Source organism: Vombatus ursinus, unplaced genomic scaffold, assembly GCF_900497805.2.
Source record: "Vombatus ursinus unplaced genomic scaffold, bare-nosed wombat genome assembly UNPS02014813.1, whole genome shotgun sequence".
NCBI classification, from domain to species: Eukaryota; Metazoa; Chordata; class Mammalia; order Diprotodontia; family Vombatidae; genus Vombatus; species Vombatus ursinus.
This window is the reverse complement of record NW_020954591.1, coordinates 6,843,561-6,862,541: the sequence shown is the minus strand read 5'-3', so window position 1 is coordinate 6,862,541 and position 18,981 is coordinate 6,843,561. Positions and strand designations below refer to the sequence as shown.

Sequence of the window (18,981 nt, the reverse complement as noted above, 5' to 3'; positions counted from 1 at the left end):
TAGTTTAGGGGATTAGTTTTGCTTGATTGTGCCTATTTATTGAAGGGGATTTTAGTTTTCATTGGGGAGAGGGGAACTACCAATAGGGTAGTTAAGAAAAGAGAGTAATTAAAGTATTTTTAAAAAAAAATTGACAGAAGACAACATCAAGAAACAGAGAAGTGGGATATCTTTGGAAGTTTCATGTTGAATTTATTATATATTTCAAAGGAAAAGCAAGCTGCATAATAATAAATATTTATAGTTTCACATACAATCCTCTTTTTTGTTATAATTTGAATACAAAAATGATCATTTTATGTGATATTTGTTAGATTCAGAAAAAAATAAAATTTTAAAAAGATATTGCTAAGGATGGTAGTGTAGACTAGGGGTTCTTGACCTGGGATTAGGGTCTATAAACTTGGATGGAAAAATTACATCTTTATTCTTACTAACTTCTAACTATAATTTAGGATTTACTTCATATATTTAAAATACTATTCTGAGGAGTCCAGAGCCTTCATCTTCAAAGGTCAAGAACCCTTGGTGTAGAATGATAAAAACAAAACAAAAAACAAACAAAAACCTGGCCAAGGATAGATACTTGGGGGTAAACACCCACGGTAATAGGAAAACAGGGAAGTCTAATGAATAAAAGAAGTCATGGGATTTGATATTTAGAAGGTCACTGGTGACCTCAGAGAGGAAAAATTTTAGTAAAGGGGTTATCATAGAAACTCAATTACATTTACATAGTCTTATTTCTCCTACTAGATTAAACTTTTTGAAGGTGAGTATCAAATCTCATTTATCTTACAAGCACATACAGATGCTTTATGAATGTTGTTGAATAAAAGAACTACATTCCCTCTAGATTTACACCTGACTGAAATGGATAATCATCTTCAAGATATCAGGTGCTTAATGGGACTAGCAACTAGAAGCTTTGTTATGTCTAACTCATAGAAACTTATGCACATAGAACTCAAAGCTTATACAAGATCTGATGATGGTGAGTCAGTAATGTTACCTTAGCATATTTAAACAATAGCCCTTTTTAAAAACTTATATAACTAGAACCATGGAATGATAAAATTTTAGTTAGAAAGGATGTTGAAAAGGAAATACCATATATTGGATAAAACATTGAACTTGGAGGAGATCTGGGTTTGGGTTTGGGTGCTGCCATTTTCTGGAATTTTTACCTATTGGGATAAATGAACTCTTTTTTCAGCTGTATAGTGCAGAGCTCCCATTCTGGTTAAATTCATTCTTTTATATCTTTTTACTTCAATTCTTCCTTAAAAAAAAAAAAGAAATCAACCTGGGAACTTACTTTTGAATTTATATTCTTGAAATATGTGAAAAAATAAAGCATATCCAGTGGAATTTTTGTACCCAGTTAGCTATTGTAATTGGTTATCTAAAGAAATGAACACCAATTGATAGAAATAGTTTTCGATGGATTGACATCACTATTACCTGATAAAAGTCCACATTAATAATTGTTTCTGGTACACCATTTATGAAATTCCTTTATTCCCTTGGAATAAGCAACCATTTTGATGGATGAACTCTTAGAAATGAAAGCACTATTGTTACCATTTTGCAGCTAGTTAAATTTTTAGTGTAGTTCTGAGTGTCTATGGTGGTTTCAAAAACATGATTTATTGGGTGTGTCTTACAAAAGAGGAAGTGGGAAAGCGCCTAAAGAAAAGCAATTTAAGACTCAATGCTAATCACTGATTTATTGTTCTGATTATGATTCCCTAACAAAGCACAAATACCAAAATAGTGCCATTAAAATGTGTTGTACTGGTAGTATTCATCACACAATGTTGTTGGGTTTTTTAAAATTCCAAGAACCGGGGCTTAAATTGTATTCTAGCCATGTTATATTTCATTCATTTTTGGATTTTTTTTTGCATGCTTATTTTGATTCCTCTTCCTCATCCTATATATCACCCATAAATTTTAAGAGGAGTTACTTATAAGTAAGGAGGCAATATGCCTAGGAGGAAAACAAAAAAAGATTTAAGGTTTGACTAATGAGAAAGAGTTATAGAAATTGGGATTATTCAACTTGTGCTTTGTTATTGATATTTGAAGACCTTTAGAAAGAATCTTTAAAAGATATATGAGGAGAGAATAATAAAAATAAACAGGGATAATCACAAAATTAAAAGAGATATTTATTCTGTGGACAAGTTTTGGTGCCTGTGTTTATATAATATATGATGGCTAGAATTGAGAGAAAAATCACAGAATTATTCTTTTTGTAGTTGTATGTTGGTGGTAGTATTCTGGTGGTATTCACTATATGCTTCCTCTTCAACATTATTATTAATGCTATTTTTCATTTCCATGAGATAATGAGATTGCTGTGCAAGGGGAAAGGAATGTAGGGTGTATTGGTACTATCTTTAAAGTTCATACATATTGATTTGTTCATGCTGATAGCAAAGTCTTTAAGGTGAGCATAGACATGCCAGCTGTACCTCCTTTCCCAGTAAGCATTTCAGCAGATGTGGGGAAGGGATATGAAAGGGAGGTGCGGCTCTTAGAATCTCCTAGGTAAAGTTTTGACGACCTTAATTATAGCTGAGAAGTATATAGCACTTTGTATGCTTTATTCATTTGATCTTCATAATAACCCTGTGAAGTAGACACTACAAGTATTATTGTAAAGGATGTGGGAAGGGGCTGATGAAAAGAGTTACCCAATCATTTTGATCATGCTTCTCCTCCTCTACTCCCAAGGATGACTTGCCCATTGACAACTTGTTTTTTTTATTTGTTTGTTTGTTTTTTTGGCAAGGCAGTTGGGGTTAAGTGACTTGCCCAGAGTCTGTGTGAGTGTTATGTGTCTGAGGCTGGATTTGAACTTAGGTCCTCCTGACTCCAGGGCCAGTGCTCTATCCACTACACCACCTAGCTGCCTGGACAACTTGTTAAGAGAACAATTGACACCTTTTAACAAACTACCAAAGTCCATACTCTACATTCTTGATGGGATGGTTCCCAATCAGTTCTCCTTACATTAGCTTTATTTCATTACAGTTTGCCCAGATGAGCTCTGCATGCTTCCAGTTGGACAGATGTGACTTAGCATTTGGGCACATGGGAAATGGTACGGAATATTTGCTCATTATGGTTTACCGAGATCAAATGGATTTGTCCAAGGCCATGCAGCTAGTGAGTATCAAAGGCAGAATCTGAACTCAGGTTTCTCCTGACTCCAAGTCCACCCCACTTTCTATAACACAGCACTGCTCTTTGGTGACCTTGATGACATACAGCTCTCTGGTTATAAGAATATATACAAGAGAAGGCTGTTAGTAAGACAAGGTAAATAGAATATGTTGGTAGGACAAGGCAAAAATTCAGTGAGAGCAGGGAAAGGAGTTGAATGTGGCTTTTAAAGTGTTAATGAGGTACTAATGAGGTGAGAAAGAGATTGGCATTTCCTGTGTTGAACCCCACTTGCAATTGTCCGTAGCAGTTCTCTAGGGGTGCTTATACCAAGGAAGGCAAAGACTGAGGATATCATTTCCAAGAAGTATGGATAGCATGAAGGTAGAATTTTTCAGTGACTTGTAAAGAGTGTACTTTGTTTATATTTCTGCTGTGACCAAGTGCTACCATTTATGCTTCAAGTATAGGCTTGTCTCTCTCCTAGAAGAGTAGGATAAAGGGCTTAAAGAACATCATTCTACCTCCAGGTTGTTAGTGAAAATAATGTATTCCTTAAAAAAATGGAATAAGGGCTTCTGTGTGAAAATGAAGAAGAAGAAGAATCTGAAGAGGGAGAGGAGAATCTTGATGTGTGTGTATCAAAAGGTTGAAGAGTAGAAGAATGTTAAGTAGAAAAGAAAAAAGAAAGGGATAAAGGCCCGATGAATGAATACTTGGAAGTAAGAACATAAAGCTCTTCCTGAAGAGGAGGGATCTGTGTAAGGTGTAGAACAAGTAGTTGCTTTCCTTTAGGTGAATGATGTTATAGATTCATTGGTTTTGTTAGGTATGAGATCATCCAGGAAAGGTCAGAGGAAGAAATGATCAGTGGTGGTGGTTGGTAACCTCCTGCTGAAAGGTCCTAAAATAGCTACTTATTGACATAATCCCAATAGTGACTTATGCTGTGTTTTGGGAATGTATTTAAAGAGCTTCAAAAGGAAGGTCTGAAAACTTGAGTAGATGACTTCTACCCTCTTCTGGTGGTTCACATGAGCAGAAGTGATGCTGTTAGGGAGAATGTTAAAAAAAATAAATAAAACATTGTTAGAGATGATAAAATCTTGGTCAAGAAAGTAAAGATCAAGGAATTTAAGAAAGAGGCAAATTTAGGAAGTGAATAGGTGGATTAAAAGGGCCCCTACCTGCCAGAATTGTTGTGAGGATAAAATGAGCTAAAATTTGTAAAGTGCTTTTCCAACCTTAAAGCACTATATAAATGCTATCATTATCATCACCATCACCATCACCATCACCATCATCATCATCATCATCATCATCTAGTATTTGGATTTCTGTATCACTGTTTCAATGGCCTGGTGAGGACTGGAATACAATGATGATAATGAATTTGCTAGAATATGGGGAAAGACTTTGAAGAAGAAACTCCCTCGCCTCTCTCCATTCTTACATAGTTTTTGTGCACCCAATTACGTGGGGATTGGGACTTTGGGGGTTTTCTCAACCATAGATATTCAGTGCTGGGTAAGTTGAACTGCACAAAATAAAGAATTTTTAAAAAATGTATGGGAGAAATTCTATAATTAGTAACATACATAAATCTAGAATAAATTGAACTACAGAGAATATGGACTCTCAGAAGAAACATTAACTCAACAAAGAAAATACAAATGATCAAAAATAACTCCTATAACAAAATTCTTAATTATCCAAAAAAGTAAGGTACTTAATTTTTCTTCCTGAGAGGACTGCACTAGATTACAATTGACACCAGTTCTGGGCCTACTGGGATCCAAGTAAATGAGGAATTTCCTAAATCCTTATCAACAAAGAAAAAGAAAAAAAAGGAAACAAAACCAGGATTACACTTCTTGGGCTCAAGTCCAAGTTATAGAAGAGTCTTACGGCTGTCCAGCAGGAAATGAGGTCCAAAGTTTAGTAAATAGCTCCTCTTCCTCTAGGCCACCAGAAAGGAAGTCAGAGCAACCTCACAAAGTTGTTCTGTGGCCAACCTCAGAAGGGAAAATATGGAGAGGCAGAGAAAGAGGCTACTGAAGACCTATCTGACCCCATTCTGACCCCATGTCTACTGATTCCAATCAAATTAGGTCACATCCAGTAAGTGTCCCCTCATTAGGACTCAAACCTATATTTTAGCTCCTCCTCCTTCAACAGCAGGTGACTTAAAAGCCTTTTCCACAAGACAAATCAATTCCTGTCAGTATAGGAATCAGGAGGGTTTTGGCCAACACTGGTAAACAGAAAGGCCCACTAGGAACCACTGTACTCAACGAAGAAGGACCTACTTCATTTTACAATAGAGAGGCACCTCCTCAGTCCATTCTCTTGCAACAGCAGGAGCTAAGTGGGTAGAGAGGCAAGTTATTCTATTTCCCCTCTCCCCATTCAAACATTCTGTTAGAAGGAGTCAGTTGTCAGATGTGATCTTTCCAAGGGTAACAGGGAGCTAGGGAACCTTTGTCCCATCTAACAAACAAGTCTGGTGAGGATGTATTTTCTGAGAGTTGTACAAATTTAATCCAAAGGGCTCAGAGAGGAAGGGGGAGGGAGAAAACTTCCTCTAAATAAGATATCAAGAGTATCTACAAAGTATGAAAAAGAGCAGGGATGATACCCAAAAGTTTGCAGGAGACATAATCTGCAAAGAGTCAATCATATAACTCATGGCTCGATATGTCTGAAGAAAGCAAGAACTAAATATCCTAATTCAAAGAGGAAATTTTTTCCTCATAGGTGTCATTTGGTGGGATGAGGACTACGACTACAGTATGACTCTGTAAGAGTAAAACATATTCAAAAGAAAGAAGATAGATATAAAAGGTAGCATTTTATACTTGCTCACAAAGAAATTCTGGAATGAAGCAAGCAAAGCACGGTGGAGATTACGTAGGAAGATAGAGGCAGAAGAAATACAAATGATATTGACGTTAGAGGGGTAATAGTAATGATAATTTGTATTTATATGTAAAATGAACTGAAGAAGGAAATAGCAAACCACTCCAGTATCTTGGCCAAGAAAACCCCAAGTGTAGTCACAAAGAGTCAGACACAACTGAAAATGACTGAACCACAATATTTATATGTAGTACTTTAAGGTATACAAAGTACTTTACATATGTTAACTTATTTGATCTTCACACCATACCCCTGTCAGGTAGGTGCTTCCTATTTTATAGTTGAAGAAGATGAGGCAAAGAAAAGTTAAGTGACTTGCCTAGGGTCAGACATCTAGTAAGGATCTGAGGCCATATTTGAATTCGATCTGACTCTAAGACTTGTGCACTATCTACTGTGTCACCTAGCTGCCTGTTTCTAAGAAGAAGAAATAGAAGGACAAAGATCACCAGCTTTGCATATAGGCATGTAGGAGTGGTGACATGTTCTGTTTTGACATAGATCTCAGTTTCTGAAGTTCATGGTGAAACTATTTTTCCATCTCTCTTCAATTTTGCAAATAGCCAAAGAGAATATTTCATAAAGGCCCTATAGTTATGAATTAACAAATGAATTGCAAAGCACTATGCAGTTATCTTGATCTGATTCTAACTCAGGTGACTTCAAATAAAGGGAAAAAGGTCAGTGGAAAAGGTTTTATTGACTTAATCTATTGACTTAATGATCACTTCATGCTTAAAAACAAAGAATCCAACAAGGGAAAATTTATATTTTGGATCTGATTCAGACCAGGAAGGGAAGACTGGATTCTGGTAGGTAGAAATGGTGGAAGCCTTGGGGAGAAGCTTAGAATTTATGATAAAGAGAAGCTAATCAATCATGGTCTGCCTAGCCCCTTAGATTTTGGGAGCAGATTTCATGTATTATAAAATTCTATGGAAGAAGTAAGCCCCAAGAAGGATGGGAGTCATTTGAACATTTGGAGTCATGACAACCGCTCTGATATAGTATCTCTCATTAATATAGACCTTCAAGTTTTACAAGCTGCTTTATATACAGTATCTAATTTGATCCTCACTCCAACCCCAAAGTCTATGTGCCACAGATATTATTATTATTTACATTTTACAGATGAAGAAACACATGGTCTGAGAGATGGCTTGACCATGATGAGCTAATACTACTAAGAAGGCAGGATTAGAACCCACAAGGTTCAGGAAAGGTCCAGGACTCTTTCCACCATACCACCTGGCAGTTGACAGAGTATTTCCTGATAATGAACCCCTTCTGGCAACTGTCTTAAAGCCACCACTAAGTGTAGTCCTAAGTAAGAGGTATGACCAGGAAAGGAAGACCTATCATGTGTCTGGAGTGAGAGATAACCAATGATAGTAATCCACCAGTAGTCACAGACTATCAAGGGATCTAGAGCAGGGGGTTCTTACCCTTTTTCTATATATGGACCCTTTCGGCAGTTTGGTGAAGCCTTCTCAGAACGGTGTTTTTACACATAAGATAACAAAGGAAACCAATGTAATTGAAATACAGTTATAAAAATATGTATTTTTAAAAGAAAATAGGTTCATGGACCTCGTGTTAAGAACCTTAGATCTAGAGGAAGGCCCCAAGTTTATTGGGTAGGTGGACCCCTTTGACTGATTTGCAGAAGGACTTGGACAGCAATTACACACAATGAAGAGGTGTAGGTGGATTGTGTTGCCCACAGCACCAATTTTGGGATCAGAGAGTCATTGAAGTACTGAACTAAGATCTGCACAACCTAAAGGATGGTTGTGAAAGCAACTAAATTCAAAGTACATTAAGGAGCTTTTCTGATAGGTAATCCTCCAAGGCACCACCATTTACTTCAGTTTCCTTGATAGGTCTCAAGCAAGTATCCTCTTTCCTCTTCCCACTCTGCTTTTCTATATCTCTTTATGCCTTCCCCCATTAGACTGTAAGCTCTTTGAGGGCAAAGGGCTATCTTATTTGCTGTTTTCAGAGAAAGTATCTCCAATACTTAGCATTTAGCTAAGTTATAAATTATTTGTCTATCTATTTATCTATCATCTATCTAAATGTGTGTTAGTATATACTGAGTGAGTGGAATATAGATATTCTTAATGACAGAGTATAGGCCCTGGACACCCCCCACATTATCCCCCCCCCCACAAACTCTCTTTGAGTTTTCTCTTTTTCCCACATGGTCAAGTCTCTGGCGGTTTGCCTGAGACATCATCCCAGTAATCCTCTCAACTGGCCTTTCATTGTTTGCACCTGGCCCCACCCTAGACCTCCACTTCTGGATCATATCTAGACCCTAGTCTTCCTTGGCCACTTGGTCCAGGTCCCTGGCATTCCCAGTCACCCCAGACTACTTAGCCACTCCTAGATCCCTCCCTCGGTCTTTTCCATTAAGGTGCTCAGATTCCTTAAGAGTCTTGCCAATGGCTCGGTTTCAATCTGGCCCCCTTGCATTAGCAATACAAATGCTTAGATTCCTTAAGAGTCTGGCCAATATGGTGGATTCTTAATCTCACCCACCCTGGATGAATGTTCTAATAAACCTTGTCTTTGGCTGAAAGAAGGCTTGGGTTGAATTCATTCAGGCAGGACCTGTATATTGCTATTTTGGGATCCCATTACCCCTAAATCTCAACACTTAACATCACTTTCTAGTCAAGTAGACTCCTAGAATGGTATGTTGGGGCTGGTATGGGACCATCCTGTTCAAGATGATGGCTGTGTGATGTGTAGTTCACAAAATATCAATGCAGTTACCTAGGAAAACTTTGTCAAGTTTGACACTACTGTCTGAGTATCTGGTTTTTAGGCAGTCTTGTAACACTCTCTGAAGACTGAGGTATACCTGAAGTCACTGAGTTAGAATTAGATCAAGATGACTGCACAGTACTCTGCAATTCATTTGTTAATTCTTTTTTTTTTTGGCAATTGGAGTTAAGTGACTTGCCCAGAGTCACACAGCTAGTAAGTGCCAAGTGTTTGGTATGAGGCCAGATTTGAACTCAGGTCCTCCTGACTTCAGGGCCTTTGCTGTATACACTGTGCCACCTAGCTTCCCCTCATTTGTTAATTCTTAATTATAAGTTGGTGCCTTCATGAGAAACTCTCTTTGACTATTTGCAAAATCAAAGAGAGATGGAAAAATAGTTTCACCATGAGCTTCAGAAAGTCTGGGGAGCCTTAGAGCACTTTCAGAAACAGGGCTCTTTGTTCCTGATATGCCTGTAACCCACTTTGAAGCGACAATTGTTCCCTTCAAGTCATTTGCCCTGCTAAGAGGTATTTATCACATTTGGGATACAAGTGTCCATACCAAACATTTTTTTAAAGATCACTGGACTATAGTCAAGGTGAGTCTTGGGGGGGAGTTTTTTTCCATAAACCTTCTATATTAATCTGGGAACCTTACTTCTTTCTTATTTTCTTGGGAGTTTTTTCTGTCATTGGCAGGGGTGGGTGGGATATGGTAACCTGACAGTTAAATTTTGGAACATGAGCAAATGACCCAATTATATTAATGAAAATGTTTTCTTGCATAGCACACATTGAAAGATGGGTATAAACATATAAAACATATAAAATATGTTTTGGAAGAAATCGTTGGTCCTCAACAAATGCTGATCGGTTGGGTAGATTGTTGTAGCATGTAAGGTATTTTATAGACTACAGCACAATAAGCAAAGTATCTGCCTCAAAAATCTTATAGTACAAGTTAGTCATAAATGACTTCATAACTTTGAAATGTGTGGGTGACTTCATAATGTGGATGAGGCTGTCCTTGGACAGACACACATAAATGAGCTGCAAGGAGAAGAATATTTAGGGAAGAAAAAATAGGTTTGTCATAAAGCTTTCACTGGGAGCAGTGTGAAAATTGGCAGGATTTGATGAGTGTGAGAAATCAAAGGGGAAAAATAAGAATAGAAGCTTCAAATAGAATGTCACACAAAATTCACTGGAGCACTTAAGCTTGAAAACTAGAAAAGTAAGTCAGAATGTTTCAAAGTTGGAGGGCAACTAAATTCAGATAGGAATGAGAAAATATCATCAGCATCTTAATGGACAGGAAGGGAAATGCAAAAATGAGATATCAAAAAGTTATTAAGAATTTATGGTAACAAAGGAAACTCGATGCTAACAAACCATTGTTTTCAACAGCTGTTAAGGAAGAGGTGGATATCTAGAGGGTTGTTGTTCCCTATCAGCTACAGTTAGGTGTTTTGTACCCTGACTCATGGGGAGAATCCTGAAAAGGCCTTGCTAGTCTCCAGGAAGCCAGAGCTACCCTTTGAATTCTGAGTATGGGTTAAGGATCAAAAAATGAATCCTATTGCTTCTAGGATCAAACACACAATGCTCTATTCAGAATCCAAAGACCTTCATAATCTAGCCCCTCCTACTTTATCGATCTTCTTACTCCTTACTTCCCTACAAGTACTCTTTGTTCTAGTGACACTGGCCTCCTGGTTGTTATATGATATATATTTTATAGAATGTGGTTATATATATGCACACTCCATATCTTGTCTCCCAACATTTTCTCTGACTGTCCCCAATGCCTGGAACTCTGTACCTCTTCAGCTCTGATTACTGACCTCCCTGACTTCCTTTAACTCCCAACTAAAATCCCACTTTCTTCAGGAAGCCATTCCCAACCCCTCTTAATTCCAGTGCCTTATTTTCATTTTTGTTATTGTTGTTCAGTCATTTTTCAGTTCTGTCTGACCTTTTATGACCCCATTTAGCATTTTCTTGGCAGAGATATTGAGTGATTTGACATTTCCTTCTCCAGCTCATCTTTTTAAAAATTGTGTTTATTTATTTATTTAGGCAATTGAGATTAAGTGACTTGCCCAGGGTCACATAGCTAGTAAGTGTCAAGTGTTTGGTCAGAGGCCAGAATTGAACTCAGGTCCTCCTGACTTCGAGGCCAGTGCTCTATCCACTGCACCACCTAGCTGCCCCTCCAGCTCATTTTTACAGATGAGGAAACTGAGGCAAACAGGGTTAGGTGACTTGCTCAGGGTCACACAGCTAGTAAGTACCTGAGGCAAAATTTGAACTCAGGAAGATGAGTCTTCCTGACTCCAGGACTGGTACTCTATCCACTAATTTATTCTTTATATAGCTTTCTTTTATATATTTGTTTGCATGTTTTCTCCCCCATTAGATTGTAAGCTCCTTGAGGGCAGGAACTATTTTTTTTTTGCCTCTTTTTGCCTCTCCAGTGCTTGGTACAGTATCTGGCACATACATAGTTAATTGTTATTATCATTCACTCTTGAAGAGGACCAAAATGACATCACTAAGTTGGAGTCAAGGTACAACATGTTGGACTGTGGCTCATTGGACCAATACGAGCTCAGAAGGCTGTACCTTAGGTGGGGCCCGAAGAGTCCACATGACTATTTGGAGTAGAGATATCTCTAAAATTGTGCATTTCATGTTTCTTTTGAGCTACTGCAATTCTGCTTCACTCATACAGCCCAGTGCTTTCTTTAATGCGGGCATGCCATGATGGGTGGTCCTGTGCTAGTGTCTCCCATATCTCACAATCGATTCGAAAGTTCCTCAGAGAGATCTTGAGAGTGCCCTTGTATCTATTCTTCTGACCTCTGTGTGAGCATTTGCCTTTTGTGAGTTCTCTGTAGTCTTTTAGGCAAATGTATCTTTGGCATCGGAACAACAGCCCATCTAGTCACACTCTAATAATAATAATGATGATGGTAATAAATGTTTATTGACTGATTGATTGAATATTTGCTTAGCTTTACCTTATTTACTGAATTCCCTTCATATATATGAGAAAACCATATTTTTCCCCGGCTGATAATATAGCGCTGGAGGATATTAGAAATGTCTGGCATTGAAAATGACTGTTTTATTGCAATGGTATGGTTGATAACTGGGTTGGGTGCTGAAACCCATAACAGTAGAAGTCATTGCTGAAACATGTTTCAAGTCAGAACAGAAGGCAAACTGATTGTTCTTTTTTTCTTTCTTTTCTAGGCCCATGCTAAAGTCTGGCATCTCTACAATACATCTTTTCGTTCAACTCAAGGAGGACAAGTGTCTATTGCACTTAGTTCCCACTGGATCAGTCCCCGAAAGATGACTGAACGTGACTTAAAAGAATGTCAAAAATCTCTTGACTTTGTATTGGGCTGGTTTGCCAAACCAATTTTCATTGATGGTGACTACCCGCAGAGCATGAAAGAAAACCTTTCATCTCTTTTGCCAAATTTTACTGAATCTGAGAAAAATTTCATCAAGGGAACAGCTGACTTTTTTGCACTTTCCTTTGGACCAACCCTGAGTTTTCAGCTCCTGGACCCTCATATGAAGTTTCGTCAATTGGAATCACCTAGTCTGAGGCAGCTCCTTTCCTGGATAGACCTTGAATATAACCATCCTCAGATTTTCATTGTAGAGAATGGCTGGTTTGTTTCAGGTACCACCAAGAGGGATGATGCCAAGTATATGTATTACCTCAAAAAGTTCATTATGGAAACTTTAAAAGGTAGGAGTGTTGCTAACATATTAATTTCTTGTAAAAAACTCATTAAGAAAAAAATTCCTAAGCTTATTAAATCCCAATATTTTAATATTTATTAACAACAACATTATTATAACAATAATTAGAACTTATATAGCGTTTTAAAGTTTACAAAGCACTTTACAGTTATTATCTCATTTTATCTTCATAAGAACCTTGGCAGGTAGGTGCTGTTATTATCCCCATTTTTACAGATGAGGAAACTGAGTGACTTGCCCAGAGTCACGTAAGCCAGTGTTATGGCAATAGTAATGTTTAGCTGTTATGTAGTACCTTTCCAGTTTGAAAAGTTGAAAAATTTTATGAATAACAATATTAGTTTCATTTGATAAAGGTGAAAATTGGGGTATAGTGAGTAAAATTCTGAGTTGGGGTCTGAACTCTTTCTGTTAGATCACACATTAAGAATGATGCTCCTCCCTTCCTCCCCAAGATATGTAGCTCCTAGTTTGTGTGTTTATATACTATTAAATGATGGTAAAGGGCATAAATATGTAATTTTGAAAAGAGCACATCAGAATGTCATAGGAAAATAATTATACAATAGTTTTTCTGTACTTTTAAAAGCACTGTCTTTGAATGAAATGAAATTCAAGCTTCATTGCTAGGAAATCAGAATTAGTTTTGTGAGATACAGTAACATAAGCAGAACTTTTTTGTTGGGTTAATATTAAACTCTAGGCTTAATTGCAAACTTGTGTAAATTTTTTTTTTAAATTAGTTTACTAGGCCATGCACATTATACTTAACCTGGGTATTTAAATAATAGAACTAAAGATCTATTTAAATGAATTTAAAAAAAAAAACATTGCTGGAGTGCTGCTACTGAAAGATGCTTTTAAACTAAGAGTATATTTTTCAGTTTTAACTTTAGTGAATGATGTAGACATAATTATTAATTTGTACTTTTAAAATTATCTAGGAACCATTAAGTATTTAAGAAAAGAAGTTGAAATTTTTCCCTAATAGCTTTGAGATAGTTCTAAAAATCAAAAGACTCAGTATTAGCACTATTATGTACATTGCCAGGTTGGTTATTATAAATAAATATCTTAATTATGAGGAGTTGTATTTGTTCATTTATATTTTAGAGATCTGGGGACTTCATATAATGTATTACTCATAAGACAAATGAGTAATTCAAGGTTATTTTGTCTCTTCTTCCCTCCCTCTCCCCTTTCCTTTCCTCCTACTAGCCATCAAATATGATGGAGTCGAAGTCATTGGTTATACTGTTTGGTCCCTCATGGATGGCTTTGAATGGCACAGAGGATACAGCATTAGACGTGGATTATTTTACATAGATTTCCTAAGTCATGATAAGAAGCTGCTGCCAAAGTCTTCAGCCTTGTTTTACCAAAAGCTGATAGAAAGAAATGGCTTCCCTTCTTTACCAGAAAATCTACCAATAGAAGGGACATTTCCTTGTGGCTTTGCTTGGGGAGTTGTTGACAACTACATTCAAGTAAGTCAGCTGTCACAAATCAACAGTCCCATCAAGTCTTGTTTCTAGTAAGTAGTGTTTCATTTTTAGGCTAAAAATAGCTATATGCTTTCAATTCTTTGGGCCAAACAGTTCCATAATGATGCATGGCAAACACCAAATTCGATAAATTATACCTTCCACAAAAATATTCTTACTTTCATAATGAACTTAAAGCATTTGGAAAAAGAGAAAATTAAATATATCAAAGTTTATGAGAAAGAAACAGTATGAAATCAGTTATCCCTCAATAATTCACTAATCTTCATTTATAAAACTAAATATATTCTTCATGTTAATATTCACTGTGGTATGTAATTACTACAAAACAATCCATGCAGAGGTATTTGTTGGTATTCCCACATTCAGTGGATTCTTTTATCTCTTAAAATTTAAAGGTGGTAGTCATTTTTACAGTTATATTAAATACTTTTAAAAGCAACTGGCTTGAATGGAAAGAGCAGGTAGGTATGACTGCTGAGCCGCAACAGTACTAGTTGAAGGATCATGGAGTGAAGGAGAGATACTGCAAAACTGAAGGAAAAATCTCCCAGTTTTTTAAAAGGGAAAGATAGTAGAGTTTGCCAGACCCTAGGCTAGCAGCTTAACTTTGATTACAAGCAAGATTTTAGAAGATTTGAAAAAAATGGTTATGAAACATCTAGAGTCAGTGAGATTCCATCAAGAACAGGCCATGCCATGCCAGGATTGTTCTCTTCTCTGATACGATAGCAGATGGTGTAATGCTGTGCTGAGATTCTTAACCTGAGGTACAGGGATAATCAAGGGATCCGTGGGCAGGTTCCGGGTTGGGAAGAGGGGGGACTGTGAATTAAAAAACATGTTTTTGATAACTATACTTCAATATAATTGTTTTCCTTTGTAATCCTGTATATTTTATTTTATCCATATTTTGTGCATATGCAATAAGAATGTGACTCTGAGAAGAATCTATTAGCTTTATCATATTGACAAAGGGGTCCATGACAGATAAAAAGGTCAAGAAATCTTTAGATTCTAGATAAATTTAATCTAGATTTTAGCAAAATATTTTAGCAAAGGAGCTCATTCTGTTCTTATGGAACCTTGGGCTCTATTTATATGGATAGTACCCATGATTGCATCATTATATGGATCTCCCAGGTAAGGAAAAATCTCTCTCCCAACTTAGCTAGGCAACTTCTCTACAACATAGAGTCTTAGGGAGCTACCAAGAACACTGAGAAGCTAAATGCCCGGCCTAGGGTCACAAAGCCAGTCAGTATAACATTTTCTCTGGATGTCCTCTATGCTTGGAATGCTTTCCCTCCTCCCTTCTCCTTACTGACCACTCCTTTTAAATTCCAAATGAAATCCCGTCTCTTATTTTCCCTAACCCCTCTTAATTCTAGTGCCTCCCCTCTGTTAATTATTTCCTATTTATCCTGCAGATAACTTGCTTTGTATATATTTGTTTGCATGTCTCCCCCACTAGATTGTAAGCTCCTTGAGGGCAGGGATCGTCTTTTACCTCTTTTTGTATTCCTAGAGCTTACTCAGTACCTAGAATTTAGTAGATGCTTAATAAATGTTTATTAACTGATTGACTGTCAGAGGCAGGATTGAACACAGATCTTCCTGGCTTCAAGACTGGCTGTTAAGTCACATTGCCTCATTTTTATATAATCATGACAAAATTGGTTGATTTGGAAAGACTCAAAACAATTTATGACAGCTTATTTGTCTCCACAATCTGAATAATGGAAATATAGAAAAAATTAGTCCTGCAATTTGTGGAGCTACTTTCAGGAGCCACAGTAACTTATAATGATTGACTAAATGAAAACGCTTTCATTAAGTGCTTGCTATGTGCTAAGTGCTGTGATACTGCTGGAGATACAAATATAAACGATCAGTAATGGCCATGTATTTTGTTTATCTCCAATTCTGTTTCAGTTTTGTAGACCTGGGCTTATGCAAGATATCCTGAAAGTCCTTTTGCAGGTTTAAGCTTGCACAAAGACTTTTGAGACACCTTGCATGTTGAACCACAATGAAGAATACTGATAAGTCTTTAAAAGAGTATAAGTAGGCCTTAAGTTTTGTTACTCAGGAAATGAAATTTCCTCTCATTATAAAGAGATTACAAGAAATGTGAAATACTTTAGATTGTGGACCTAAACGAGATTATGTTATGTTTAAGACACTATTCTAGGCACCTTGGAGAATACAAAAAAGAACTCATCTGTTCTTTCAGTAGACATTTATTATATGCCTAGTATGTGTTAAGACTTTTCCTGTTTAAGTCTGGGCCTAACTCATTGTTCCTATTCACTATCTGTACAAAAATTATATTTTGATAGATAAACCCTATGGATTATTCACCTATCTGAATGCTATAATCTAGATAATAGCTATTCTTCAACCACTTGGTTTTTCTTTTGTTAACTATTTGTTGAATCATCTCCAGAGAGCTCTGCCTTGTTCTGAGGCTTGACTGAACCAGCAAAATGACACAATGTCATCCTCAAACAAGAGCATTTAGGGTTCCTCACCATATATAGAAACCTTCCAAAATTTAGACCATGCTAAATCTCTTCCATGACAATGGCAAACACCTTAGGTGAACATACATGTCCCTGTTTTGTGGTGAGCCCATGTGTATAGAGGAGCCTCATATGGCAAAGGTGCTGTCATTATGTATGGGTTGGAGGGAGGCAGAACAGACCACTCTAGCTTATTCTCCTGGAACCCTTCTCCAAGGGAGACCTTCATTCCTGCCAAGAGGGCAGAGACTACTCTGTTTTCCTTAGAGAGAGGGGCTACCAGGCTAGAAGTAGATCTATCTGATGGGGTGATGGGACCTGGACCCCTAAAAGGAAAAGATCATATCCCTAAACTTTCCCACACAACCTAGTCCCTGGCATTTCTTTTAAGGCATATAACCCATCCCAACCCACCTAGATACTCCATAATCCTTTTGATTGCCCTTTCACTGTGGCTCTCCAAGTACTTAACTCCTTTCATTGTCTATACCTGGCCCACCCCAGGCTATTTATCACTCCTTAATCCCATCAAGATCTTTTCACTGACCCTTTTTCTGTATAAAAGTATCAGTCTAATATTCATCAAGCTGCAAATTTACTAGGAATCTTGCCCACCATACTGGTGTTATAATACTGCAGATTCACTAGGAACTCTGCCTGTTTCTATTGGCGTTACAATAAACTACTCCTTGACTGAAAGAAGGCTTGAGCGATTGAATTCTTTCCAGGCAAAATCCCCCTGTATCCTTACATTTTGGGGTCCCCAGCATCCCAACGTTACAACGTATTTGCTCTCTTCTATATTGTTTGTCTAGGAGATGTGATCAGTTTACATCTAACTAATGGTCACTTTGTTGTTTTGAGGAGAAAGAGGAACCTCCAAGGCTTGACCCTTTTCTCATCAAACACCATTTCCACTAGAATGCACATAGTGAATAGCAAAACAGAAATCAGAGAAGTTATACATAGGAGAATATATACCAGACTATACAAAGTGAAGGAGATTTCCTATTGAGAGCAAAATGCCTCAGCTCAACCAAGAGAGTGTCCTAGATCTTACCCAAAGGGAAATTCCATGAAGTCTCCAGAATAGCAAGCTAGAAATAGGGACATGATAGAAATTTACCTCTCCTCTCATGTCTTCCCAGTCTTTTGCTTCAGAAACCTGAAGTGAAGTTGGTGTCTTCCATCTTCTCTCTTGAAACTGGAAGCCAAGAGCTTCCAAATGATGAATCCCCCAAGGGAGACTGGGGAAAGCTAGAGATCTCTTATCTCTCACCAACTTTGCCCTGTCTCTTATGCAGGGCAGGACATTCATCTCCACCAATAAGGAGGAAGTCCCATACCAATAGGCTTTGGGACAAGGGATCACATAGTCAATAAGCTATAATAAATAGACTGTAAGAGCAGATCTTGTATTCTCTATATCTTTTATTCATTTGATGTATTTGTGATGACAAATATGTGTCTTGCTGGGGAGCATCACTTTTGAAAGTCTGCTTCTTCCCTTGAGGCATACACACATCATTTTCATAAATATTTATATAGATAGGAAAGGTTTTTTTTTTTAACTTTGTAAATTCTTTCTATCTTTCTTCTGTTTGGTGTCTTCCTTTTGGTTTCATGCTTAAATGCCCTTAGATTGACTTTGCTTATTTGGGGTCTCTTACCAAGCTTCCTTTTAAACTTGATTTACCTTCCACTACGTTTCTGTATTTGATGATGTAATAATACTCAATATCTTCCATTAGCCTTCTCTGTGTCAGATTTTATAAATGAGTTTATAGTATAATAAACTTATGTTGCCCTTGGCTGCCATATCTTTCTGAATGACAAACAAGTCAAGTATTTGCCAACAGGTATTTAAGTTGCTTTGGGGTTGCCTATTATGGTCAAATCAGTTAAATTATATCAGTTAAACTTCTGCATAAAATTATTGTAATCGGTGTCTATAAACTTTATTCCATCAATATCTTATTTTTTTTGTTATCAATAACTTGTTTGTTAGGTTAGATTGGATTTGTTTTAAATTTGATGCCCTACCTTTTTCTATTTTATTTTTTCTTTCTTCTAGCTTCATACTAATTTCAATCTGTCCTTAGTAAGTTGGTGGTTTGACTGTATAGATAGCTGATTCAGGAAAGATTCCCACATTAGTAACGAGTCATTTCCTGAGGAGAACAGGCTTAATTGCCTTTGGGAAATTGCAGAGCTCCTTAAATGACTTCAAACTTTTTCCTGAAATAAAACCCATTTTTTTGACACCAATATTATAGCGATGTTGTACGGCCACAGATCTT

The 18,981-nt window shown here is 37.0% G+C and overlaps 1 protein-coding gene across 1 annotated transcript in view; it reads left to right on the top strand.

Moving 5' to 3' along the window:
• KL (klotho) overlaps positions 1–18,981 on the top strand; it is a 55,537-nt gene that overhangs the window by 12,684 nt on the left and 23,872 nt on the right. Inside the window, exons 2-3 of the mRNA XM_027835240.1 lie at positions 12,127–12,637; positions 13,870–14,138. Of these exons, the coding sequence (XP_027691041.1) occupies positions 12,127–12,637; positions 13,870–14,138 (780 nt within the window). The remainder of the gene's footprint in view (positions 1–12,126; positions 12,638–13,869; positions 14,139–18,981) is intronic.